The sequence below is a fragment of the Perca flavescens genome, chromosome 22, assembly GCF_004354835.1.
Source record: "Perca flavescens isolate YP-PL-M2 chromosome 22, PFLA_1.0, whole genome shotgun sequence".
Taxonomy (NCBI): Eukaryota; Metazoa; Chordata; class Actinopteri; order Perciformes; family Percidae; genus Perca; species Perca flavescens.
In genome coordinates, this window is record NC_041352.1 from 23843555 (window position 1) to 23870478 (window position 26924).

Genomic DNA, 26924 nt, shown 5'->3' on the forward strand with positions numbered 1-26924 from the left:
CTTACAAAACGTGCTTATTTGGAATAAATAATAAAAAAAAAAAACAGCTGAATAAATGTGTGTCTCAATTAACAAACCTCATTATACAGGGACTGGCGGAAGATTTCCACCTGTGGAAAACAGGATTAAAACATTATATTGTTCGTCCACAACGTATAATTTAAGCTGCTGACTCATGTTACAAAAGCCTTTTGGATTTACTTTCGTTTTCCTCTCAGGAGGGGACTTTCCGCAGCTTCACCGAGTACAACTGACGGTTTTAAAACACGTTTGTGCTTAACAAGTCAGAAACTATATCGGCATACAATTAATTAAAAGTTATTTAAAAGTATTTTAGCATAGAGCTATCACATGTAGCCTACTGTACCTTTGCATTAACAGGAGATCAACTTACCTTCCCTGCACTCGCTCTGCTTATTTTCATTGTTGATTTCTTTGACATGACTGAGCAGACTTTTCGAATTGAGGACAAATAAATACGTCTGTTCAAGTTTTCAAGTTAAGTTTGAAGTGTGCAGGTGCAGGAGAGGACAATATGGCTCGCGAGTGATATTTCTTTTTTATTTCCTTGTCAAGTTTGCTTTCGATTAGATGTCGCATGATGCAGTTTGCGCCTCCCACTGTCTCCCTCCTCCGCTGAAAGTAGGACGTGTCCTGAGTTCACAGCATAGACTTTAAAAATAATTTACAGCCTTTAAACTTTAGTTAAAATACAGCAATAAGTATGTAAAACGTATTATTATTGTTATTATTATATCATTTTCTAACAATAAGAATAGATAAATAAATAATATTTTAAGTGTATTGACTCGCAGTAAATGCACAAGCAAGAAAGAACAAAAAAGGGTTGCAAACTGCTAAATTGTGGAATTTAATTTAAGGAAAATACTGTACGCTTTTATCTTTTATTTTGAAAAATACAAATCGTGACAGGAAGTAGGGCCGGAACATAAAACGTCAAACTCGAGTTCCGCATGTTAGCGTCAGAGTCAGCACAAAGCTAGTGTTGGTAACATATTAACCGCTGATATGGATTTAAAAAACAACTTCTTTAACTAACGGGCAAATAAATACGTTCGACTTTCAAGCCGAAGGACGGAATAACCGCCGAAGCTCGTGACGGTGGTTACTTATTGAGCAGGTACGTTCCGTTTTCTTTAGTAACGTTAACTTAAAGTTTCGGTTTCAAGTGACGTGAATTTGTTGTTATCTGGGTTTCCTTCTAACGTTAGCATAAGCTTCGAAACTAACAACTGACACCGTTTACTCTTATTAAATAACATTTTATCGTGAAGAAACACTACTAAGAGCGTTGTCTGGTAGTGTTTTATGATTTTTATATTCAGTTGTTTACCACTTGAAGGGGCTGTCCCACTGCCGCGCGGTAACTCGCCTCCTCCGTTCATTTCAACGAAGTGAAGGCGTTAGAGGATGTTGCCCACGTGAACGCGCCCAAATTCTGCTCCGCCGCCCGGAGTTCACCGTGCTGAACGTACCGTGGGGCGGCAGGAACCGCTTTCAAAAACGCGCGGCTGTGTGAAACCAGCACAACGTCCATAACAGTGAAAGTATGATTTGCCCGGACTTTCCAACGCTTGTCATATGAGGAATTAAAAGGCAAATTGTTGAGGACATTTTAACCCATATAAACCTTTGCTCTGCTGACAATTTATTCCTAAAATAAATATTAGACATTTACATCAAACCTTTATCCTGCTGTCATTTTACAACTCACAAGTGCCAACATATTAAATCTTAGTTATTTTTCTGGCAAGGCAAGTTTACACAAAGGCTATTCAAAGTGCTATACATAAAACATAAAAAATAAAATATAACAAGTTTATAATAGAAAACAATAATCAAAAAAACGAAATACAGCATTTTTAAAGGATATAAGAAGCACAAAAGAATGCAACATCATTAAATGACCTCGGGAAATGCACTAAAACATCTCCTTCAACCTAATAACCATGATGTCCTGATGTCCAACACTTAAATACTATATTCAATTTACAATGATATACAACAGAGAAACGCAGCACATTATCACATAGTGACAATTGTACTAGGATTTAAACAATTCATTAACGATTGATCAACTTCCCCTTTCTGACAGCAATGAGCAGCAGCCCAGCATCTGTCCAGATGGACGAGGTCAAGAGGAGAGCCCAGTCCCTGCTCTCCTCCTCGGGTTCAGCCCAGGATGTGAGGGCGGAGGTGCAGACCATGGCTGGCATCCCCCTGCCTCTGTCAGAGAAGTACTGTCACTTGGGAGTGGAGGCCATGTTGAGGGAGAACATGGCCTGCCGCAACAGACAGGAGGTAAGGTTTTCTTCGTCTGGTGATGGATGGATAGATAGTTTATTGTCATTGCATACCACTACACATCGGAATTAAGATTACATCAATCGCTCACTTAGCAGCATAAAGATAAAAAGTGACAGTGTCAGCAACAATAAATAGATAAATATGGAGTGAAAAAATGATGACCCTGAGCCTGCCTGAGGGTAGGGTGTCAAAAAGGATTTGGCCAGGGTGTATAGGGTCCGCTCTGATGCTTGCTGCGTTAATACTGTGGATAATAGTCAGTTCAATGCAGGACTTTTACTTGTAGCAGAGTATTTCTAAACTGTGTGATATAAGTACTTTTACTTAAGTAAAATATCTAAATACTTCCTTCCCCACTGCCAAAAAGTAACAGAACTCAAAACAAACAGTTTTTAGGCTTTAATCAGTTTGTTCTGTTTAGAGAAGACACATCTTGATCTGATAGTGATGTGTGAACACTTCGGGGCAGAAATACTCCCAAATACAAATGCAACACAGCGCCTCAATACTCTGCTACATACACATGTGATTACACAAATTAAAACAAAATAGTATCCAAAAATATCTGTTAAACCACACAAATGATGTGGGATTGCTAGACATATCATATGCTGCTTATTATATATTAATTATATTCTATAATATATATATATATATATATATATATATATATATATATATATATATATAAAAATTATATTCTATAATATAAAAAATATATTTTTCAGGAATGGATTTGTCAATGTTAAAAAAATATGCACTGTGATAAAATGAGAACTCTGACATAAATAAAAAAAATCCTAAATGTAAGAATATAAACAAAACAAAAATATAGAATCTGCGTGGATTCTATAAAAAAAACATTTATTTTAGACATGAATGTGTGTTTTGGGAACATGCATAATCATAAAGAACACCTGCCAGCGTATTTGGGTCAACTGCATTCATATCACTTCATAAAACACAGACACTGATTCAATTTTACTGTACACTTTATAGGGGTAGCAACCCCAGGGGTATTACTAACGGCTCACATTAATATTGTCTCTACTTCAGGTTTTGGAGTCTTTGAGTAGACTGGTCAAGGCCTTGAGTATCCTGGAGAAGTACGGCTGTAACCTGACGAGTCCCGCCAGGCCCAGATACTGGAGGAGCGTCAAGCACAACAACCCTGTCTTCAGAACCACTGTGGATGCTGTCAAGGTGAGCAAACTTTAGTCAGTTCTGCCTTAAACAGTCATTTGGTGCAGATCTTTCCTTTTCACATGGACTTTTCTATGTAATGCTGCCTTTACAGTGGCTCTGAGTAAGACTTTGGTTGAATTTTGAAGCTTATTGTTGTAAATAAGGCTGATTTTTATTGTAGAAAAGAATATTTAAAAAAAATAAGGAGGGCTTTTTCCTTTGCATATTTTACATATGTAATGATGAACTTGCTGAATCTTACATTGCTAAGAGAGAGTCTGAAGGTCATCCATGTTCTTGAACAATCAAGCAAATATTTTCAATCCTCATTTTCTTCCACAGGGAGGCCGGAGAGTCTTGTATCTCTACGGTTACACCAATCAGCAGATCGATGGCCTCAGTTTCCCTGATGAAGTCACTGAACCGGACACTGCGAAAGTTGCCGCAGTGACGCTGGAGGTCATGACCTTACGCGCAGAGGTGGACTTGCTGATTAAGGTTTGTATTTATTTGTAAGCAGTCACCTGCATACCTTAAAACATCTGTGTTCAGCTGATTTTTGTGTAAGAGATTCACTGTTTTCCATTTCTTATACCTCTGTTCATTTAGGGCACCCACTCTCACCTAGAATGCTTCAAAGATATCATCCCATTCATCATCCAGGAGGTCTGTACAAACAATTCCAGTGGCTGCATACTCTTATCTGTGTTGACATGGTGTCACTGAATTTCATATCAGCTGTGGAAAAATAACAGGATCATAACATTTACACATTTTTTTTAAACTTTGCACATTTTCCCAACAAATACAGGAACAGAAATTACTAAACTTATGTGACATATTCTTACAGTGAGTGAATCAGCTGTTTATATGCGTTTGTGTTAATGAATGTTGGCAATAAAATTGTGTGTTCATGTCTTCTGGGAAACGTTAAAAATGAAAAAAAAAAAGTTTAATTAAAGAACGGTAGAAAAACTACATAAAACAAATCCTTTTAGGTATAATTCTTACAGCATTGATGCACTATGATCATCATCTGTCTTCATTCTGTCATTATCTTTTTCTGTCCACTGCATGTTGAAAGTGTAAAGAGTGTTTAATGGGATGCTGGTTTCTTCAGGATCAGCTGGCAGGTGACGCTGTGGTTATCCTGCCTGGAGAGGAGCAGCAGGCAGACAAGCCCCAGGTTCTGGCTCTTCCACTTAAACCTACTCAGGGCCACGGAGGACAACCTCTGAAACCATCAACAGGTGAGCTGCCACCACACCTCACAACCTGCTTTAGTAGTTTTTATTTTTTTATTTTAGAAAGCCAACAAGAGATGAAATCTTTTTCTAAAGGTCTCTTTGACTCTTTCTTCGGCTGTGTGTGATATAAACGGTTAACGGAATTTGTCTATTTTGATGCCACAAATATAGATTTATTTTCTATGATGGTGTCGGTTTTATTTATATTTCTGTGTTGGAGTTTATATGTTTAGTGTGCATTGAACATGTTTTTAGTGCAACATCTGTACCTAGAAGCCTAAATACACTCACAATCTTTAAATATTTTCTTACTCTCCAGGCTCTTCTGCAGCGAGTGACTGTAATCTGTGTGGTGCCCCTTCGTCTCTGGTCTGCCCATCTTGTGACAATCAACATTTCTGCGATGCGTGTGATGACCTCTTTCACCGCCACCCCTCCAGAGACAGTCACAAGAGAGATAAAATACAGAAAACCAAACAGGGTGTGCCAGATTACAACCAGCTTTAAACTGGGAATACAGCATTTCTTTTGTTGCCATCTATGTTTGTTTTTTTTTACTTTTTTTTTTTTTTTTTTTTTGTGTGTCGCTGTAGTGATCTGCACCATCTGTGGGATTTCTGTTGTGCACGCTCAGTGCTCCACCTGCGTCCAGAGGTTGTGTGAGAACTGTGACAAGCTCTTCCACTCTCACCCTGACCGCAAAGGACATGACAGAACTATCATTACACCAGCAAAAACATCCAGGTGAGGAGAACTTGTACTGTAATTCACTCTCAGGTTCACTTCTTCATTTGGCAGCAGTGTGGTCTAATGATCAGAGCAGTGGTCATGTTAATAAGGTCACAGGTTTGATTTGTTTACCATCCACTTGTCTTGCCCTGCTCCGTCAGAGTTCATTCTGAACACTTGGCCTGCGCACTCGTTGTGGAAAAAAGTTTCTGCTAATTGACAAAAATATAAATGAACAGTATCCAGGGTCCTCCAAACATAATTTGCTCCAGAAAAGTCTTGTCATTCATTTCAATATAAAGAATAACTTTTAGAGATTCATTGTCCAGTGATTTTCTTTTGCAGGTTTAACATTTTTAATTGAATAATACCTGAAATAAGTGAGAAGTAGATCTATAAGTTAACTTGGCTTTTGTCCTGATGATGATGTTGTATTTTAACATTTGATTTAATGCTGGTCTGCTGCTTTCTCAGTTTTAGCAATTATTTGCAGTCTTGTTTTGTCAAACTGTTTGTGCCCACGCAAAAGAAAGTGAACTGCTCTGATTGGACCACCCTGTATAAATATGTGTTTAATTATTACTTTTCTGTCATCTTCCAGTCCATCTCTATCACCTTGGGATTGTGCTCATTGCACTACAGTGAACGAGATGCGAGCCGTCCTCTGCACGACCTGTGAACGGCCTCGACTCGCCACGGCTGCATCCACTGTTCAAGAAAGCCCGATGTCACTTGCTACATCTCCCAACGCAGGTGAGACTAGAGCTGGGCGATATGGAGAAAATCAAATATCACAATATTGTGGACCAAACGCCTTGATATCGATACTGTAGGGTTGACTTTTGGTGCTTTTACAAATATTTACACAATGAGGTTTTTGACTAATACTCATCAGTAATAAGGATAAGATGACTAAGTGGGTAAAGGCAAATAATAAAACAGCTAGAACAGTCTAGTAAATTCAGAAAATGACATCACTTAACTGTAACGCAGCCTTTAAAACCAGAAAAAGACCACACTTATGCCATATTACGATATAATTATATCCAAAATCTAAGACAATATCTAATCTTGTATCACGATATCGATAAAATATCGATATATTGCCCAGCCCTAGGTGAGACTAAAACATACAAATTAAACTGCACCTTTCGAAGCAAAGTTATAAAGTCCTCTTAAAGGTATAGTGGAGGATTTTCTTTTTCCGGGTGGATCAACAAGACTATTGGTCCTCCTAGTTGTCAATCATTCTGGTGAAATGTTTACGTAAGGCCATCGTACGTGCACGTCCCTAGCTTTCAGGTGTATATGTGTGGTGAGCTTGAGCTACGGTTTCACCCATTCATTGAAGCATTGAAGCTTTTGGGAGAATATTTCACACGCTGGCGTGCGCTAAAAGCACAGGTTGGGCTTCCCACTGATACCTCAGTCGTGACGTTTCTACTCCACAGGTAAATTTTGGCATGCTATTTGGAGAAATCCATTTAAAATCACTCCTAGTACAAGTTGATGTAAGCTATGATTAGCGATGCTAGCCCTTGCACAAGTCACGCACCCGTGCACACACGGTAAACATCTCAATTTGTGAAAAAGTGCAAATCTTCTTTTGGAAAGTAGGCTTGTATGAGCCATGCTGACAGCAACTTGTAAACAGTGCACTCTCGTGCACACGTTTAATAGGTGTTCCCTCTCGGGAGCAGGCAGATTGTTGGGCATGTGCATTTTTTCAAAAAGTACAGAGGGCGGTTCTTTTCTAAAATTCGGGAAAATCCTCCACTATACCTTTTTAACAAGGGGAAAAGATAAAAAGTCAGAAAATAAAACAAAATACACCACAAACAAAATAACAACATAACCAAGGAAAATCAAATGGATGAGACAAAAGGAGAAATACAACTTTGCACTAAGAACTCCTTTCAATGGCGTGTTTTTTTTTTTTAGCGTCACCATTTCATGTGCTTTATATTTCAACAAGGTTCTAAACAATGAACAAGAAATCGAAAAATGAATTAATGACAAAATACAGTGTTGACATATGAAACAAAGTAATTGCATGAAGCAGCGGTTCGAATGAGTTGTGTCTGTGCTCGAACCCTCAGAGTGGCAGTGTAAGAGCTGTACGGTTGTGAATCAAGGCAGCAGCATCCTCTGTGAGGTGTGTGAGCGCCCTCGGCTGGCCACTCGCCCGCCTGTCGCACCAGTGCTGTCCAGCCCAGGATCTCTGTCGGACTCTGGAACAAAGGTTTCGCTCATGTTCCTGACAACGTTCTTCCATTCTAAACATTTCTGCATTTTGTTGAAGCGGCTGTAATCGGTATTTTTATAATAACAATCCATCAAATGTTACACTGTGAAAGGGGTCGCTCATAGTGATGAACTTGCAGAGAATTATCACCGGATTCTGTAGCTCCCCTTAGCTTTACGGAGCTTTATAGTGAGTTTCATCTCATTGTTCATCTGTCCAGCTGCAACTTTACTCTTCTGGTTAACTCTCAGCGCTCTCATAGCATCGTTTTCAGAGAACAGGCTGTAAAAAGCCACTGTATATTACCTGTTCAGCAGCAGACAGACAGTTAGAAACTAGCTGGTGAACATAGTGGAGTATTAGCAGCTAAAGAGACAGATTTTTTTCCCTTAGGAGTTGGTAGAGACCAAAAACTGAGCTAAAAGAGCAAGAATATTGGACCTAAATTCAACAGGTGGACACAAACACCACTCCAAATGAATCCTAATGTAACCTTTGGATGTGGAAATATGCAACTGTTTGCTAGTGAACCATATCAACTTAAAAAGTAATGATATGTCAATGTTGTGTTGATGACTTTTTTTCTGCTGCCTCCCAAGTGGCCAAACAAATCAATTGTATTAGGTTTAAAGACTCTGCATTGGATGACTTTTGTACAAAATTTTTAAAAAAAACATCATCTGACCTACAGGCTACTCTCTTAAAAATGTTGTATTCTTTTTAGGCATCTCATACAGAAGTTTTGTCTTGTTGTGCCTGCTTAACATAAATAACTTTGTCTTTTTTATTCCTTCCTTCCTTTCTTTCACAGTGGATGTGCCAGTTCTGCACCTATGTAAACACCAATCCCACTGTGGTGTGTGAGATGTGCAACCTGTCGTCTAAAGACTCGGCTGGAGTTTCTCTGCCCCAGTCTCTCGAGCAGACTCCGTCCAGCACCAAAGATCAACCCCAGCTGGGTGTGAGGCCCCGACCGAAGCCCAGAGTCGACGTGGAGGTGAAAAGACAGAAGATGATGAGGGAAAACGGCCTCTTTCTCATCCACCAGATCAGAGTAGGTCAACACAGATACATTTATATTGTTTTCTCAAATAACTTAATTGTTTGGTGTATAAAACATTGGAAATAGTGAAAAATGGAACCTCAAAATTTCCCCTGTGCACATAGTGACCTCTTTAAATGGACTTTTTGCTCAACCAACAGTACAAACCAAAAGATATTTAGTTTACTATATAATGCAAGACATGGAAAAGCAGCAAATACTCACACGTGAGAAGCTTCAATCATGACATTTCTGCTTGTAAAATTGCCATAAACAATATATCAAAATAGTTGCATATTCGTGTTCTGTTGCTTGACTAATTGATTCATTTGCAAATTAATAATGCCATTAAAGCTGAAAATCAAATATCGGTAATAATTGTTCTAATTGTTTTATTTGTTTTCAAAGTAATTTTCAAGCAAAATCACTAGTTTCAGCTACATGAATGTGAGAAGGTGTTTATAAAGTAGCATTTCTCAGTTTTATAAGATTGTAAATTAAATATGTTTTGGACAATTTAAGTCTTTTTTTTTTTTTTTTTTTTTTTTTTTTTTTTTTTTTTCTTCACAATTTTCTGACATTCTGTAGAGCAAATAATTGATCTATCAATGTAATAAAAGGTATTTACTTAGTGAAATTACTTAACCAGCCTGTCCCTAAAACGGCTAGAAGTAGTTAATTATCAACTAATTATTTTCATTATTGATTAATCTGCTGGTTATTTTGTTGATCATTCAATTCAGGAAATGTCAGAAAATTGTGATTAATTGCCATAAAAACTCCTGAAAGCTAGAGGTGAAGTCTCCAAATGTCCAAAACTCCAAATAATTCAGTTTACCATACCATAAATCAAGATATTGCAGAAAATTCTTAAACAAGCTTGAACAATAGAACAATAAGAGATTTGTGCTTTAAAAATGACTTGTTTCAGCTATACCGGGAAGTACCAATATCACAGTATTAAAATGTCTTACAGAGACCGTTATAAAGTAAACAAACATGGAGATTTACCCAGTTTTCCGCTTCGTAGGAAGCAGAAAAGCTCGGCATCAGTGCTGAGGAGGTGTACGCAGCCATCTGCGTGTGCGGCAGCAGCAACACCAACCCCTGTGATTGGCTGAAGTCAGAGCTGCCTCACCTGCTCGATGAACTCTGCGCCATGGCTGCTTCTGTCCAGCTTAACTACAAAGCAGGGGATCCTGGGATACAACCCATGGTGGAGAGAGACGGAGGGGATGCGGAGCCGAGCAGTCCAAATGTCACAGGTGAAGGTGTGAAGCTGTCCAGAGCTGAGGCCAAGCTGGCCTGGTTGTCAGCTGGCGGAGACACCGACCAAGCCGTGAGACAGCTGCTGAGAGACAGAAAGCTTAAGGTAGGATGACAAATCCTATCCTACAGACTAAAGAAAGAAATCTTTGTTTGATACAGATCCTCACAAAAAAATTATCTATCTATCAATGGTCATTCCCTCCAATATCGTGAATCATATCGCAATCCCAATATCAGTAAAAATAATTGCAATTAGATATTTTCCTAATATCGTGCAGCCCTACTGCTAGAGGTGGAGGGGGTTTTAGCTGTAATTTCAGAATTTTGCATCAAGGTCTTCCACCTATACCTTCCCTGCTTTCTACAAAACCTTATTTTCATTTTCCAACCGAAGCCACGTTCACAAATTTTTAAACCCAAGCAGACGTTTTCCTAAATTAAATAATCCAAAATAGAAAATTTTATTTTCTTGAAATCTGGAACTGATTAAAGAATATGAAAAGGTGATTCGGCCTGCTGATTTTTTTCTTGTAAAAGTAACCATTTTGCCTATAAAATGTAAGAAAATAATAAATTTCCCAGAGTCCAAAGTAACGGTCATGAATTACTTGTTTGACCATCGGTCAAAAAATCCAAAGATATTACATATTATCAAACGCTTAACAGTGCACCCAACTAAAATCTGTTTCGGCTCATGTTCTCTACAACTTTATCTTTTAATGAGTACATAAATTCATGTCCTAAAAAACCTAAACAATACTTAAATAATACTTGCAGCCACTATAGCATACTATCATACAGTGTTTTTTCTTATTGATGTCAGAATATGAATCAGAAAAGGTTTTATTGCCACAATAAGTACACTTATGTGGAATTTGCTTTGGTGAAAGGTGCATACATAAAGAAACAAACATATTAAACACTAATATGAACAAATACAGGAAAACAAATATTTATACATACATACATACATACATACATACATACATACATACAAGTAACTGTTGCATAAGAAAACACACTGAATGGGTTGAGTGCAAAATTTGCATAGAATATATAGTATATGCAATGGGCAGATGTAAAGTCCAGGATGAAGGTTAGTGCTAATGCGAATACCAGTTATTTATTCATGCGTGGACAGTACACAAGGGGGAGCAGAGTCTCTACAAGTGACTGCAGTGAGGTTGATGAGCAGCGGCGGCAGCTTTCTGCAGGTGAAAGAAAAGCGTGAGACTGTCTCCTGGTTTTCTGACCTTGAAAGATAACGCATTGGGAGTAATATGGAGGAGTGTTATACGAGCCTCTTGACCCTGGTTAATGAGTCCAAACTGCTTTGAAGAACAGTGAACCTTTTAACCGTTTAATAGATATACGTCTCGTGGGAAGAGAACAAACATTGAAACAGAAAACAGCTGCTCTCAAAATGAAACTGCCAATACGCTCATTCAGTCGTTTCCTGTATATCGGTGGTTTAATTTAAAAGAAATATAGACTCTTTATGATCCATTTCTGTGTAAAATGGCCACACACTTCTCGCATAAAATATAAATAGAAGACTGTCCTATTGTTAGGCGGATCGTAGTTTCACGCACCACAACGTTTCATTGATTATAGTGAAAGCGTAGTGTTGGATGGTCTGCTCCGCATAAGTTACGCGTGCAGTAGCCAGCCCGTAAGTTAAAATGAATTGAACTTTTTAAGCCGAGGAACTAGAAGCAAATTGCCTGTATGTGTGAAAACAGCTTTATCTCGCGCATCTCTTTTTATATATGAAATATATAGCATAATTATATATATTTTGGGTTAGGGTTACTAATAAGAGACTTTCTTAAAGTAATATTTTGATCCTAATACCTTTTACATATAGCTGTAATTTCCCCCTCGGTTGTGTGTTGCTGCAGATGAAGGAGCTTCACTCTCTGGGCTTCAGGGACGTGTTAAAGTGTGAGGAGGCCCTGCGGCTGAGTGGAGGAGAGGTAAAGGGGGCTTTGTCATTGCTGCAGCGCCCTCTCCTGGAGCCCTTCCACCAGCGAATCTGGATGGACCAGCCCGAGCCACCGATTGATCCCAAAAACCCGGACAAGCAGGTTAGGATGCACTGCAAATCACCCGTGGGCTTTCAGTGTGCATCTCTCCAAAATGAGATGTCTTTATGAAGTTAAAAGAAGGTGGGCTGTGGTGCTTTGCTCTTTCCCGGACTTTGCTGTTACATTTGCTCCTTGTGTGGTCTTCGCAGAGGATGTGCCGGCGTCTGCTGGCGCTGTACGACCTGCCCAGCTGGGGGCGCTGCGAGCTCGTCCTCTCGTTGCTTCAAGAGCCTGACGCCACTTACTCCCTGGAGGACGTAGTGCAAGCTGTGAAGGAGTCGCACGACAAGGATTTCATCAAGCGTCTCCTCATCAACGAGTGCCCCATCTGTCTGAGCATCTTCCCCCGCAGCAAGGTGGGTCAGTCACTGAGTTTATACCACAGTGATTTCAGACACGGTTTAACAATGCAGATTGCACTGAATCTGCAGGTTAACTTTTAAAATGTATCATCTGTAACTGAGCACCTTATACAGTGCTGTACTACTTTAACATTTTAAAGTGACAGTTTTTACATTGTCATCTTTCCAGTTGTCTTTTAAGTAAATTCTCTTTTTCTCACTTAGAATATATATATATATATATATATATATATATATATATATATATATATATATATATATATATATATATATATATATATGGAACCCAAGTACACTGAATGACAAGTTCAACCAATAAATAGAGAAACGACAAAAAAAAAGCATGGATGAAGCTACAGTAGTATGTGTCCAATAATAAAACAGGAGAGTGTATGCAAGTTATAGAAAGAAAATGTATGTGTTAAATAACGTCATTGTATCCAGAAAGCCGTGGAAAAGGCTTTTCCAAATGGGTCGGTGAGGGGCCACACGCGTGGGAAAAATGTTAATGCTAAAATATGTACACAAATACAGGTACTATTTGACCCTATGTTTTTTGTGTACCATTGCTGTCAAGCAGAAACCTTGTATCTTCATATTTCGTCATTTGAATTATTTTTCATAAACCAATATTGGTCAGCCTGTGGGTTTTACAAATATTTAAAGTGTTGAGGCGACTTCATCTGACTTTGTCAAAGGTAAATAGCTCAATATGTTTTCAAATTAGCTTTTTTATTTTTTTTATTTCCTGAAAAGCAACGGTTTGGAACATACAAGGTTTTCGCCCAACGCAATGGTATGCTTTATATATTATAAGAAATATGTATTACCCTGCTGCACCTTGATTTAGTAAAGATTTACTGCTATTAAAATGGTTGCAATGTGTAATCCTTAAAGAACACATGAGTAAGTAATGTGAACAATATACAAATTCACCAAATTAAGTCTATGGAGTCTCGTTTAACATTAGTACCCGATCTCTTACAGTAGAATTTTGGGTTACACTTTACTTGAAGGTATCTACATAAGAGTGACATCACACTGTCATGAACGTGTCATAAACATTATAAACCAGTCATAAACGTTTATGACCTACCTTTAGTAAGTGTCATTCGGTTTTTGTCATGACAAGTTATGGTTAGAGTTCGGGTTTGTGTGTCATGACACGGTCACGTGTTCATGACCGTGACAGTTCATGTCACTGTGATGTAGATACCTTCACGTAAAGTGTTACCGAATTTTGTCAGGCACAGAGTCAGCCCTGATATATACGGTATTTTTATTTCATTCAAATGCAGATTCTTACAAACTGACCCTAATTATTTGATGTAATTGCAAGAGTAGTTTCAGAGGTCAACGTTTGGTGCACAGCAGTTCATTTCTTCTTCTCCTCCTGTCCGTGTTCCAGATGCAGTCCCTGACTTCCTGTCAGTGCTCCGTGTGCCACGAGTGCTTCGGGCAGCACTTCACCATCGCCGTGAAAGAGAAACACATCCGAGACATGGTGTGTCCCGTCTGCGGCGAGCCGGACATCAACGACCCCAAACAGCTTGACAGTTACTTTTCCACGCTGGACATACAGGTACACAGAGAGAGGATTTTGTTGAGCCACATAATAACGCCAGTTAAATGCAAACTAAATCACCTTTTTATTAAACAACGTAAAGTACAGAGAACTAGTATCAAAACAGACTAAATGAACTGCAACTGGTAAAAAGATATACTAGTTATAAAATAATATGCAAAATTGTTCTGTTTTACTTTCAGTTTTAACAGTAAAGGCTTTTGTGTTGTGTTTTTCCAGTTGCGGGTCTGCCTGGAGATGGACGTGTATGAGTTGTTTCATAAAAAACTGACAGAGCATGCTCTGATGAAAGACCCAAAGTTCCTGTGGTGCTGTCACGTGAGTCTTGTTCTTCTCTATTACTCTATTCTGTCTTAGTTTGCATACCCCGCTTTGCATACTTATTTTATTAGTTTTTATTTTTTAGCTCTTTTGGGCCGCTGTAGTTGAGCGTAGTGGCACTGGTACATAGTACAAAGTGGGTATATTAAGGATTGAATTTGTCTTGTCATACACAGTATCTTTAACAAAAATAGTAGGATGACCTGCCACACACTAAAAAACTCAGCTCTGGAGCAACTTTAACTGATATTTATTAAAACATTTTCTGGAAGTGGAGGAGCCAATAACTCATTGTGTGCTCCTACCACTTTCAGAACATTTACATTAAGTCTGGTCTAAAGGATGAGACGTAAATAAACTCCTAACCAAATAACGTTTGTCTTCCTTAGTGCACCTCTGGGTTTATTAATGATGAAGACCAGCTGAAGGTCACCTGTCCGTCTTGCCGCCGGAGTTTTTGTGCTCAGTGCAAGAAACCTGTGAGTATACACGAGTACAGTGTGTTACCATTTGTTATCAGCACATGTAGAGGCCATCCAGCCTACCCTACATTTGATAAAATGTAATAAAAAGCCTCTTAGGAATTCAGCCTTGAAACTTTGTCTGCTCTTCAGTGAAGTTACTGTGCAGGATCTGCACACATATTAACTCCCTTTCTCTGGTCTCAGTGGGAGCCCCAGCACCAGGATCTGTCCTGTGAGCAGTTCCAGCAGTGGAAGAGGGACAATGATCCAGAGTACCAGAGGCAGGGCTTGGCCGGCTTCCTGAGAGACAACGGCATCAGTGAGGACACAAACTTTAACCACAAGTTTCATTCCAGTTTTATTTATCTCACCCCTCGAACTCTGTGCATACATCAGTCAAACCTCAGCCACCACTCTGTTTAGTTATGTCCTTTTCTCAGTATTCATTGTTGTCACAGAGTTGACTACTTATTGAGCAATCCTTTGTTTTATTTCTACTTGCACAAAGTCATACAGCATCCCCCTTTCTGATGTTCTAATGATTTTGAATCACTTTCCTTTTTATATTTTGTAATTATGAAATTTATTTGAGCTGCTTTAGGCAGTGGAGGAAAGATACTACAGTCAAGTACTGTACTTGGGCACAATTTAAGATATTTGTCCTTAACTTTATTATTTCCATTTTATTCCACGTTATACTTTTACTCCACTACACCTATACTTTTCTACACTGTTACAGTTTACAGTATTCAAGAGAATACAATGCGGTTTCAATTCATCTTGACCAGAACAAAAACTTTACTGATGTAAAAGTGCAAAAGTATAAGCATCAAATATACCATATGTACCAAAAGTAAAAGTACTAATTACTGGATTGTAATTAGTGATTCATCAATGTGTTGAAGTTTTGGTGTTTAATGTTGCAGGTGGTAAATCTGGAGCTACTTTGAACTACTTTATATACTGCTGGGTATTTATATTTTGTATTAACTAAATGTATGAAATAGATGTAGTGGAGTAGAACTATAAAGCAGCGGAAAATGGAAATACTCAAGTGAACTAGTACCTCAAAATTTGTACTTGAGTAAATGTACTTAGTTACATTCCACCACTGTTAACATGTTGTTTGGAATGAATTCATTTAGCAGTATGTGTTGTCCTCTTGCAGCCTGTCCTCACTGCAGGTTCCAGTACGCTCTGACGAAAGGCGGCTGCATGCACTTCAGCTGCTCCCAGTGCAGGTACCAGTTCTGCAGCGGCTGCAACAACCCCTACCACAAGGCAAGATAATCAAGAGAGAGGTCACAGTTTGAGCTTCTGAGTCAGCAGAATCCATGTTTTTACAGTAAACTTTCACTTGCTTTATGTGCTATACCAACAGCAGTTGTTAGAGTGGTAACAATTCAAAATGTTGCTGTGCAATGAATTGTCTCAGAAGTAATCTCAATTAACAATTTAATTGTCTCTTTTGGTCAAATAGTAAAATATTTATTTATTACTTTTGGTTAAACAAAATAATCGCGATTACATAAAAGAAATTGCGGTTAGACAATTATTTAATTGTTGCAGGCCTAGTTAAAGTTGGAGAAAGCGATATCTTTGTTTTTTAGAGACACTTTTTTTTGTGCGTTTCTGACCTTTCTAACATCTGGAAAGGTCACATAATTTGAACTCAGATCTGCATACAGCTATAAGATATAAGATAAGTGTTTGACTGTTGTCTAAAACCTGAATCAATGCAAGGGGGAAAGTTTGTTGCTACAATGAGCAGTGGATTAGCTACCTTTCAAGTTTAATCTGTTGTTTAATTTACATACTGTCGGATCAGTAGATGAAAGCTGCAAATCGGGCTGCAGTGTAATCCCATAGGGAATTGTCACTGTCAATTTACTTCCACTAAAACTGCTGTTTTTGCCACTGACAGGCTCCGATTGTTTTTCAAAGTTTCTGACAACATTATATAAAGAAGATGGACCTTTTTGTTAAAGAGTAAGATCCCCTTTTCTCTAAAAAAAAAAACAACCCCAAAATCACCATCGCCAAACTCCCCAGACTCCATTTAAATAATCAATACTTTTAGCGTGTGTAGAGCCAGCATATTTTCTCACACTAATGGTGTATGTCAACCAAACCAGAGTGGTGATTATTGGACCTTGGATAGACGAACCAAGGCGGCTTTTGATTATTTTGTTTCTGTCAACGCAATTGCCTATTACGTTACATTGCAGCTTGTTTCACCGCTCTCTTCTGCAGTGGTCTTGTTTAATGCTGGACCAATTTAAAAAAATGTGGTACCCATCAGTACCGATTGAGCCAGTTTGGAATCGCAGTAGCCAAATGCTTACAGATCCACAAGGAGTGCAGCAAGAGGTGACTGCATTGTTCCGCTGAGGAAAATTGCATTCGGCCAAACAGCTTTTGCAGTTAGGGCTGCTCGTGAATGGAACCTCATTCCTACTCTAATAATCAAGACTGTCAACATTACATGTAGTTAAAAAATCTTGCTGCTATCTTGTCTTTCCTGTCCTGCCTGTTTGTGTCACTTGTGCTATGCCTATAAGGTTGTTGGACTGACTGTGTGTGGGTGTGTGTGTGTTGATGTTGACAAACTGTTTCTGTTTATATGCTTGATGATTTCTTTTTACATTTATAGTCAATTTTACTTGTATTGGACTAAACTTCTATGTATTTTTATAATCCTTTCATCTTTTTAGGTGTGACATTGTATGATCTGTCCAGGGACAGCAGATGTAAAATAGCCTTTGGGCTAATTCTGGCACACTGTACAGTGTGCATTGTCCCTGTTAAATAAACCTGAAATAAATAAATAAGTCACTTAGACATAAAAACATAGGAAAATAGTGTCCAGGTTGCAAAATACGGAAGTTAACCTGCTTGTCTTTCACATTTGTTTGACCTCCTCATTACATGCTCCTGTATTTGTTTTGTTCTCTTGCAGACGGCTTGTAAGACTGCCCATTGCAGTTACACGGGTCTACATGCCCATCACCCCCGGGACTGTCTCTTCTACCTCAGAGACTGGGAGCCACCCAGACTACAGGCCCTCCTGCAGGTGGAGATAGTGTTTTGTCACAAAATGTTATATTGGCTGCATTTTTTGTATTTGTTGTTACGACTAGAAAGAGCACAACTACTGTGAATGTACCTTATTGTAAATGAAATCAGTGTTCTGCCTTGAATACAACTTTGTTTTTGCTTTGTAACTCTCAGCTAATGTTTCTAAATTGTATGTAATGTAGTCATTTGTGGGATGTAATTATGTTCAGCCTTTTGGCTCCAATAACAAAAAATCTTTTTATAGTATCTAATTTGTATATCAGTCTTGCGACCTTTACTTCCTAGAGAACAATATTTTAGAGGCTACATATACTAGCAGAAATACATTGTTGAAAATGTATTATTATATAATCTAGTTTCGATTTCTGTCGTGACCGCAAAAAATAGTGTACTTTTATTTTAAGACACTGGTTTAGCTTGAAATATTGTATATGAAGTAGAAGCAAGACACCACTTTATCTTTAGCTCCTTTTTTGCAAACCAACTCTTATTTCAAGCTATTGAAAACTTAGTTTTAGACCAGACTAGAACCTTTTTAAATGTACGAGTATGAAACATTTGATACATTTTATATTGTAAATTAATAGTACATTTCTTGATTTTGTCTTTTCTCCTCAGAGGAGTGGTGTGGAGTTCAACACAGATCCTTCTAATGGAACTCAAACTGGTAAAAAAAAAATGCTCTTGTTCATTCCTTCTAGTCTAACTTTGTCTTTCATGACGCTCAGGAAAGTAAAGAAACAGAAAATATAAAATACTTTTTTATTCAAATGTTAATCCAAGCAAAAGAGTATGTTGCTTCCTTGTATTTCCCCTCCTAAAAAGCTCCATTTCTCAGATCCGTCACTGACTTGGTTCCCTCTTCTGTGACACAGATGCTTGTTGTGTGATGGAGCAGAAAGATGAAGCAGGTCAGCAGATTGATTCACCGTGTGGCCTCCAAACACAGCCGGGACAAGCTGGCCTCTGCGAGTGAGTTACTGACTGCTGCTGGAAATACTGTGTTACTGTATACTATGACGTTTTTGTAATTTTTACACATACTGTGACTTTTTTTGACATACCCTACTATGACATTTTTCGACATACTACTGTATACTATGACTTTTTTATGACTTTATTTGACATACTATACTATGCCCTTTTTTTGACTTTTTTTCGACATACTATACTGTTTCTTTTTTGACTTTTTTCGACATACTATACTATGACTTTTTTGACTTTTTAAATGACTTACTATACTATGCCTTTTTTTACTTTTGTCGACATACTATACTATTTCTTTTTTGACTTTTTTTCGATATACTATACTATGACTTTTTTTGACTTTTTTCGACCTACTATACTATGACTTTTTTTTCGACATGCTATACTGACTTTTTATACTGACTTTTTGACTTTTTTCCAACATACTATACTATGACTTTTATGACTTTTTAAATGACTTACTATACTATTATACTATAGCTATTTTTTATTTTTGTCGACATACTATACTATTTCTTTTTTGACTTTTTTCGGGCATACCATACTATGACTTTTTTATGACTTTTTTCGACTTACTATACTATGACTTTTTTATGACTTTTTTCGACTTGGTATACTATGACTTTTTTATGACTTTTCGACTTACTATACTATGACTTTTTTATGACTTTTTTCGACCTACTATACGATGACTTTTTTTTCGACATGCTATACTATGACCTTTTTCGACATGCTATACTGACTTTTATGACTTTTTTCCAACATACTATACTATGACTTTTATGACTTTTTAAATGACTTACTATACTATATACTATAGCTATTTTTTACTTTTGTCGACATACTATACTATTTCTTTTTTTGACTTTTTTTGGGCATACCATACTATGACTTTTTTATGACTTTTTTTGACTTATTATACTATGACTTTTTTATGACTTTTTTCGACCTACTATACTATGACTTTTTTTTCGACATGCTATACTATGACCTTTTTCGACATGCTATACTGACTTTTATGACTTTTTTCCAACATACTATACTATGACTTTTATGACTTTTTAAATGACTTACTATACTATTATACTATAGCTATTTTTTATTTTTGTCGACATACTATACTATTTCTTTTTTGACTTTTTTCGGGCATACCATACTATGACTTTTTTATGACTTTTTTCGACTTACTATACTATGACTTTTTTATGACTTTTTTCGACTTGGTATACTATGACTTTTTTATGACTTTTCGACTTACTATACTATGACTTTTTTATGACTTTTTTCGACATACTATACTATGCCTTTTTTATGACTTTTTAAATGACTTACAATACTATGCCTTTTTTTTACTTTTGTCGACATACTATACTATTTCTTTTTTGACTTTTTTCGGGCATACCATACTATGACTTTTTTGACTTTTTTTCGACATACTATACTATGACTTTTTTCGACCTACTATACTATGACTTTTTTCGACATACTATACTATGACTTTTTTCGACATACTATACTATGACTTTTTTTATGACTTTTTTTGACTTACTATACTTACTTTTTTTATGACTTTTTTTCAACATACTATACTATGACTTTTTTCGACATGCTATACTGACTTTTATGACTTTTTTCCAACATACTATACTATGACATTGATGACTTTTTAAATGACTTACTATACTATACTTTTTTCGACTTACTATACTATGACTTTTTTATGACTTTTTTCGACCTACTATACTATGACTTTTTTTTTGACATGCTATACTATGACCTTTTTCGACATGCTATACTGACTTTTATGACTTTTTTTTCCAACATACTATACTATGACTTTTTATGACTTTTTTCGACCTACTATACTATGACTTTTTTTCGACATACTATACTATGACTTTTTTATGACTTTTTTCGACATACTATACTATGACTTTTTTCGACATACTACTATGACTTTTTTCGACATACTATACTATGACTTTTTTATGACTTTTTTTGACTTACTATACTGACTTTTTTATGACTTTTTTTCAACATACTATACTATGACTTTTTTCGACATGCTATACTATGACTTCTTTATGACTTTTTTTCAACATGCTATACTATGACTTTTTTCGACATGCTATACTGACTTTTATGACTTTTTTCCAACATACTATACTATGACTTTGATGACTTTTTAAATGACTTACTATACTATTATACTATACTTTTTTTTTTTACTTTTGTCGACATACTATACTATTTCTTTTTTGACTTTTTTCGGGCATACCATACTATGACTTTTTTGACTTTTTTTCGACATACTATACTGTTTCTTTTTTGACTTTTTTCGGGCATACTATACTATGACTTTTTTTCGACATGCTATACTATGACTTTTTTATGACTTTTTAAATGACTTACAATACTATGCCTTTTTTTACTTTTGTCGACATACTATACTATTTCTTTTTGGACTTTTTTCGGGCATACTATGATTTTTTTTGAAATTTTTTCGACATACTATACTATGACTTTTTTGACTTTTTTTCGACATGCTATACTATGACTTTTTTCGACATGCTATACTGACTTTTATGACTTTTTTCCAACATACTATACTATGACTTTGATGACTTTTTAAATGAATTACTATACTATTATACTATACTTTTTTTTTACTTTTGTCGACATACTATACTATTTCTTTTTTGACTTTTTTCGGGCATACCATACTGTGACTTTTTTGACTTTTTTTCGACATACTATACTATGACTTTTTTGACATGCTATACTATGACTTTTTTCGACATACTATACTATGACTTTTTTCGGGCATACTATACTATGACTTTTTTATGACTTTTTTCGACATACTATATATACTATGACTTTTTTTTGACATGCTACAGTATGACTTTTTAATGACTTTTTCGACATACAATACAGATCTCTTTAATATTGCTCATTAAATATGTAAAAAAATCACGCTAGTAAAAAAAGGGAATACTATACATTGAGGATAAAATATAACATATTGGAATGGAATGTATTAAATGTATATGCATAATGAGCATAAAAATATATGCATAAAAAGTTACATCCATCCATCCATCCATCCATCCATCCATCCATCCATCCATCCATACACAGTAAGTAAAACGACATCAAGGTACAGTGACAGTGTCCTGGTGATGAGCTCAACTGTATTATGGCCTGTGGTATAAAACTGTCCCTGAGCCTGGTGGTGAGGGACTGGATGCTGTTGTACTGTCTGCCATACAGCAGCAGGCAGACGTGTTTCTGATGGTGATTGGGCTCTCTGGTCCTGAAGTGTGTGTGTGTGTGTGTGTGTGTGTGTGTGTGTGTGTGTGTGTGTGTGTGTGTGTGTGTGTGTGTGTGTGTGTGTGTGTGTGTGTGTGTGTGTGTGTGTGTGTGTGTGTGTGTGTCCGTGTGTGTCCGTGTGTCCGTGTGTGTGTGTCCGTGTGTGTGTGTCCGTGTGTGTGTGTCCTTGTGTCCTTGTGTGTGTGTGTCCTTGTGTGTGTGTGTGTGTGTGTGTGTGTCCTTGTGTGTGTGTGTGTGTGTGTGTGTCCTTGTGTGTGTGTGTGTGTGTGTGTGTCCTGTGTGTGTGTGTGTGTGTGTCCTTGTGTGTGTCCTTGTGTGTGTGTGTGTGTGTCCTTGTGTGTGTCCTTGTGTGTGTGTGTGTGTGTCCTTGTGTGTGTCCTTGTGTGTGTCCTTGTGTGTGTCCTTGTGTGTGTGTGTGTGTGTGTGTCCTTGTGTGTGTGTGTGTGTGTCCTTGTGTGTGTGTGTGTGTGTGTGTGTGTGTGTGTGTGTGTGTGTGTGTGTGTGTGTGTGTGTCCTTGTGTGTGTCCTTGTGTGTGTCCTTGTGTGTGTCCTGTGTGTGTGTGTGTGTGTGTGTGTGTCCTTGTGTGTGTCCTTGTGTGTGTGTGTGTGTGTGTCCTTGTGTGTGTCCTTGTGTGTGTGTGTGTGTGTCCTTGTGTGTGTCCTTGTGTGTGTGTGTGTGTGTCCTTGTGTGTGTGTGTGTGTGTGTCCTTATGGATGGTAGCCCTGCATTGGAGGATACTCTTGATCCTGGAATCCATGTTCATTCGTCGTATACTGGGTTTATAAAAAGAATAGTTTAATATGCATTAAAAAGTCATAGTATAGTATGTCCGAAAAAGTCATAGTATGTTGAAAAAAGTCAGTTTAGTATGTAAAAAAAAAAAGTCATAGTATAGCATGTCGAAAAGTCACAAAAAAGTCATAGTATGTTGAAAACAGTCATAGTAGAGCATCGAAAAAGTCATAGTATAGTATGTTGAAAAGTCACAAAAAAGTCATAGTATGTTGAAAACAGTCATAGTAGAGTGTCGACAAGAAGTCATAAAAAAAGTGTGTGTGTGTGTGTTCTATGGATTGTAGTAGCATGTTGAAAAAAGTCCTACTATTGTAAGCCCAAAAAATCTTAGAATAGCATGTTGAAAAAAAGTCATACTATAGTAAGTCGAAGTAGTATAGTATGTAGAAAAAAGTCATAGTATTTGAAAAGTCACAAAAAAGTCAGTATAGTATTCTGGAAAAAGTCATAGTATAGCATGTCGAAAAAGTAAAAAAATTAAATAAAAAGTCATAGCATAGTATGTTGAAAAAACAGTATAGTAAGTCGAAAAATGTCATAGTATATCGAAAAGTCCAACAAATCATAGTATAGTATGTTGAAAAAAGTCATAAAAAATGCATACTATATTATGTCGAAACAAGTCCTAGTATAGCATGTCGTTAACTCATAAAAGTCATAGTATAGCAATTCAAAAAAGGTCATAGTATAGTATGTCATAATAGTATGTCGAAAAAAGTAAAAATTCATACTATAGTTGTGGCTGGGTTAGCTCAGTTGGTAGAGCAGGTGCACATATAGAGGTTTACTCCTCGACGCAGCGGCTGCGGGTTCGACTCCGACCTGCGGCCCTTTGCTGCATGTCTTCCATCTGTCCTGTGAAAATAAAGGCCTAAATTGCCTGAAAAAATAATCTTAAAAAAAAAAAATCATACTATAGCATGTCGAAAAGTCACAAAAAATTCGTACGATAGTAAGTCACAAAAACGTCACAGTATAATATGTCGAAAAAGTAATAAAATAAGTCGTACTGTAGCATGTCGAAAAAAGTAATACTATAGCATGTCAGTCATAAATTTATAGTATAGAATGTCGAAAAAAGTCATACTAGTACGTTGAAAGAAGTCATAGTATAGCATGTCGTAAAGTCAAATGATAGCATGTCAAAAAGTCATAGTATAGCATGTCAAAGAGTCATAAAAATGTCATACTATAGTAATTCGAAAAAGTCATAGTAAGTATGTCGAAAAAAAGTCATAAAAATGTACAGTGGAGTAAATGCACTTTGTTACATTCCACCTCAGTGAAAAGGAAATAAAACTCTTGGGGATCCTACACTCTTCCTACTCCTAAAAACAACTTCATTCTTCCCATGTTAGGTCTTTTTTTATCACTTCACTCATTCAGGGAGCAACTTTAGGACTTAGTGTTGTTAAGGAGACAGGTGGAGTTGAATTATCTTAAAATGAAACATGTTTCAGAACTCTACAGTGTGCTAAAATCACTCGAGTCAAACAAAAGCTCTTTGTTCCTGCAGGAAGCACTACAGGGAGTATCTGGTGAGTCTGATAAACGTTCACTCGCTGGACCCCTCCCCACTCTACGAGGCCAATGAGCTGATTCGGGCCTGCGAGAGATACCAGGTGGACACTCAGAGAGCAGAGAACGAGGACGATAACGTTTACCATGCTCGACTGCTCAAGGTGAGAAACCTCTGTCTCCTGACACAGAGGTCAGGGTCTTGTCTCGATGGAGGATACTCCAGCAACATGTGTTTTTAGGCCAGATCTTTAGATGGAAAATAGTTTCTAAAATGAATGAGGATGGGAGGGTCACTGGGTTGACTTACCACACTGGCTCCTTCCCTCTTGCCACACCATCAAGATGCTCTTTAGCAAGGCACTAGTTGTCTAGTGCAGGTGTTCAATTATCACGTTCCTGTTGGCAAAATGTAGATACACCTAACTCACTTTTAACAACCATATGTCTATTACTACTTATCTCTTGTCATAAATTGAAATGTCTAAAAAACACTTAAAGTGTATGATACCTGTAGGTATACTTTATTGATCCCCAAGGGGGAATTCAAGGTCACAGTAGCTTAAAGACATCACATACACCTACATCGTAAACAGGATGATAAAATAGCAAATCCAATAAAACAATAAAATAAAAAACTAAATAAAAATCCACGTGAATGTACTAAAGGATATATAAGCATGAGAGGCTATAACATTGTCATAACTGAACACTAACCAATCACTGCTTTAGTATAGGCCTATACGTAGGTCAAGTTCAAAGTTTAGATTTAGAACAACAGTGTGTACATGGTAGATCCAAATATTTACTATAATGAAAAAAAGTGTTTGCCATTTGATGCAAATGCTTCATTTGAGATATGTTTCATGGCATTTTGAATGCAGTGTTTAATTTTGAAGGAGATGTGAGGCATTTTGTGTGTGCATGTTTTGGGATTTGTGTGTAGAGTTTTGAAAAAAAGGAGACATAGTTTTGAAAACGTGTAAGCAGTTGGAAAAAACTAATAAAAGTGGGCTTACCACACAAACGTACATGTGTCATTGGTATGAGAAAACAAATGAGATTTTAACTGTGTCGGGCTCGGTTACTGCTCTGTTGGACGCGGGCCGGGCTCGGACAGAAAAATGCAGCCCGATCCGCACTATAAGATAAAGAAGGTAACATCTTTTTTTCTTTTTTTTCTTTCAACCCACAGAAACTGATGGAGGTCCCTCTTGGAGAAAAAGTTCCTCGAAACAAATAAAAGCATTTCCCTGAACAGAAACCATCCTCAAATCCATTCATCAAGCTTTTACACAACAAGAATTTAGTTTGCAGCTCTGACTGCTTACAGACTGTTTGTTTGTTTGAATCCTCTGCATCAGCAGTCATTTTGGTCTCCATCCTGTGACACCCCTTCTGACTCAAGGCTTAGTCAGCCGGAAACTTTAAATGGGTGGCAGCTGTATCTGGTCATACACGTCGGTTCAGTATTTTTCACAGTTGAAGCTTTTTCTTTCCTTGTTGATCATCATGATGAACCGATTATGAAGGGATGGAGCCGTTCATTTCTTTGTGTTTTTCATCTCAGTTTAGCTCACACACTTTTCAACTTTCAAAATACTTTAAGAAGGAAATCATTCGAGTTGGATCTTGTACAAAAATGATGTTTGATATATTTTTTTTGCACTTGAAAGAAGAGCCTCTTTTTGGAAATGTATGTTAAAATAATATATCTTTAAAAAAAAAAAATTTAGCAATGTTGGGGAAATTATAAAAATGAGACTAGATTTCCTGCTGTCAGGGTTTTGTCTGTTTTGCTTTATATAAGATGGATGAATCCAATAAATAACGCCTATTTTGAAATGTGGATTTATTGATGTACTCTGACCCATCATAGTTTTTTGGCAGTGTAAAACCATTAGTCAGATAATTGTATGTCACACTTAACGGTCTATTAAAGTTTTGTGAAAAACGTACTAACTTTGTTATACTGATGTACACACTTTAGAAATGTATCTAAGTACTTTGCCAAGTACTGTAGGCCTCCATAAGGAGAAAGTATTTCCATTTTTTACTTGGTACTGTTATGTTCTGCTACGTTTCAACTGTAATACAAATGAAAGTAAAAAGGACTTTGTTCTCCTCTCCATTTGCTAGGTAGTTACTGCTAATATTTACTTTGCAGAATAGATTGTACATACAAAACATTAATAAACTAGTTTCACCAGCTTCTTCTTCACCTTACCTTAAGGGCAGGATAATTGGCAGCAAGGATAAGGTGTCACAGACTAACATTCAAAAAAAAAAGAACACTAACTAGGTCAGATTTCGACAGTATACAAAAGCTGTTTTACTTACACAAAATC

General features: G+C 37.0%; 2 protein-coding genes across 2 annotated transcripts in view; one reads left to right on the forward strand and one right to left on the reverse strand.

Annotated features, from left to right (window-relative positions):
- psme2 (proteasome activator subunit 2) overlaps nt 1–636 on the reverse strand; it is a 5960-nt gene extending 5324 nt beyond the window's left edge. The window contains exons 1-2 of the mRNA XM_028569557.1: nt 395–636; nt 78–110 (exon numbers count right to left, since the gene is read on the reverse strand). Of these exons, the coding sequence (XP_028425358.1) occupies nt 78–110; nt 395–442 (81 nt within the window). The 5' untranslated portion in view covers nt 443–636. The remainder of the gene's footprint in view (nt 1–77; nt 111–394) is intronic.
- Nucleotides 637–950: 314 nt separating this feature from the next.
- LOC114549446 (E3 ubiquitin-protein ligase RNF31) lies at nt 951–26538 on the forward strand. Its single transcript, XM_028569757.1, has 24 exons — nt 951–1141; nt 2117–2322; nt 3385–3531; nt 3856–4011; nt 4123–4179; nt 4634–4763; nt 5080–5241; nt 5354–5504; nt 6091–6242; nt 7589–7731; nt 8546–8788; nt 9807–10148; nt 11947–12132; nt 12282–12488; nt 13903–14076; nt 14299–14397; nt 14790–14879; nt 15069–15183; nt 16033–16145; nt 17824–17937; nt 18561–18609; nt 18818–18914; nt 24575–24740; nt 25772–26538. Exons 2-24 carry the CDS (start codon nt 2119–2121, stop codon nt 25817–25819), a joined length of 3345 nt encoding a protein of 1114 aa, XP_028425558.1. The 5' UTR covers nt 951–1141; nt 2117–2118; the 3' UTR covers nt 25820–26538.
- Nucleotides 26539–26924: the final 386 nt, after the last annotated feature.

Bases quoted from the DNA above. Each gene is read 5' to 3' on its own strand.
- LOC114549446 (XM_028569757.1), top strand. From the start codon at position 2,119: ATGAGCAGCAGCCCAGCATCTGTCCAGATGGACGAGGTCAAGAGGAGA. The intron at 7,732-8,545 runs GTTTCGCTCATG...TTTCTTTCACAG, and splicing joins TGTCGGACTCTGGAACAAAG to TGGATGTGCCAGTTCTGCAC. The intron at 17,938-18,560 runs GTGGAGATAGTG...TTTTCTCCTCAG, and splicing joins GACTACAGGCCCTCCTGCAG to AGGAGTGGTGTGGAGTTCAA.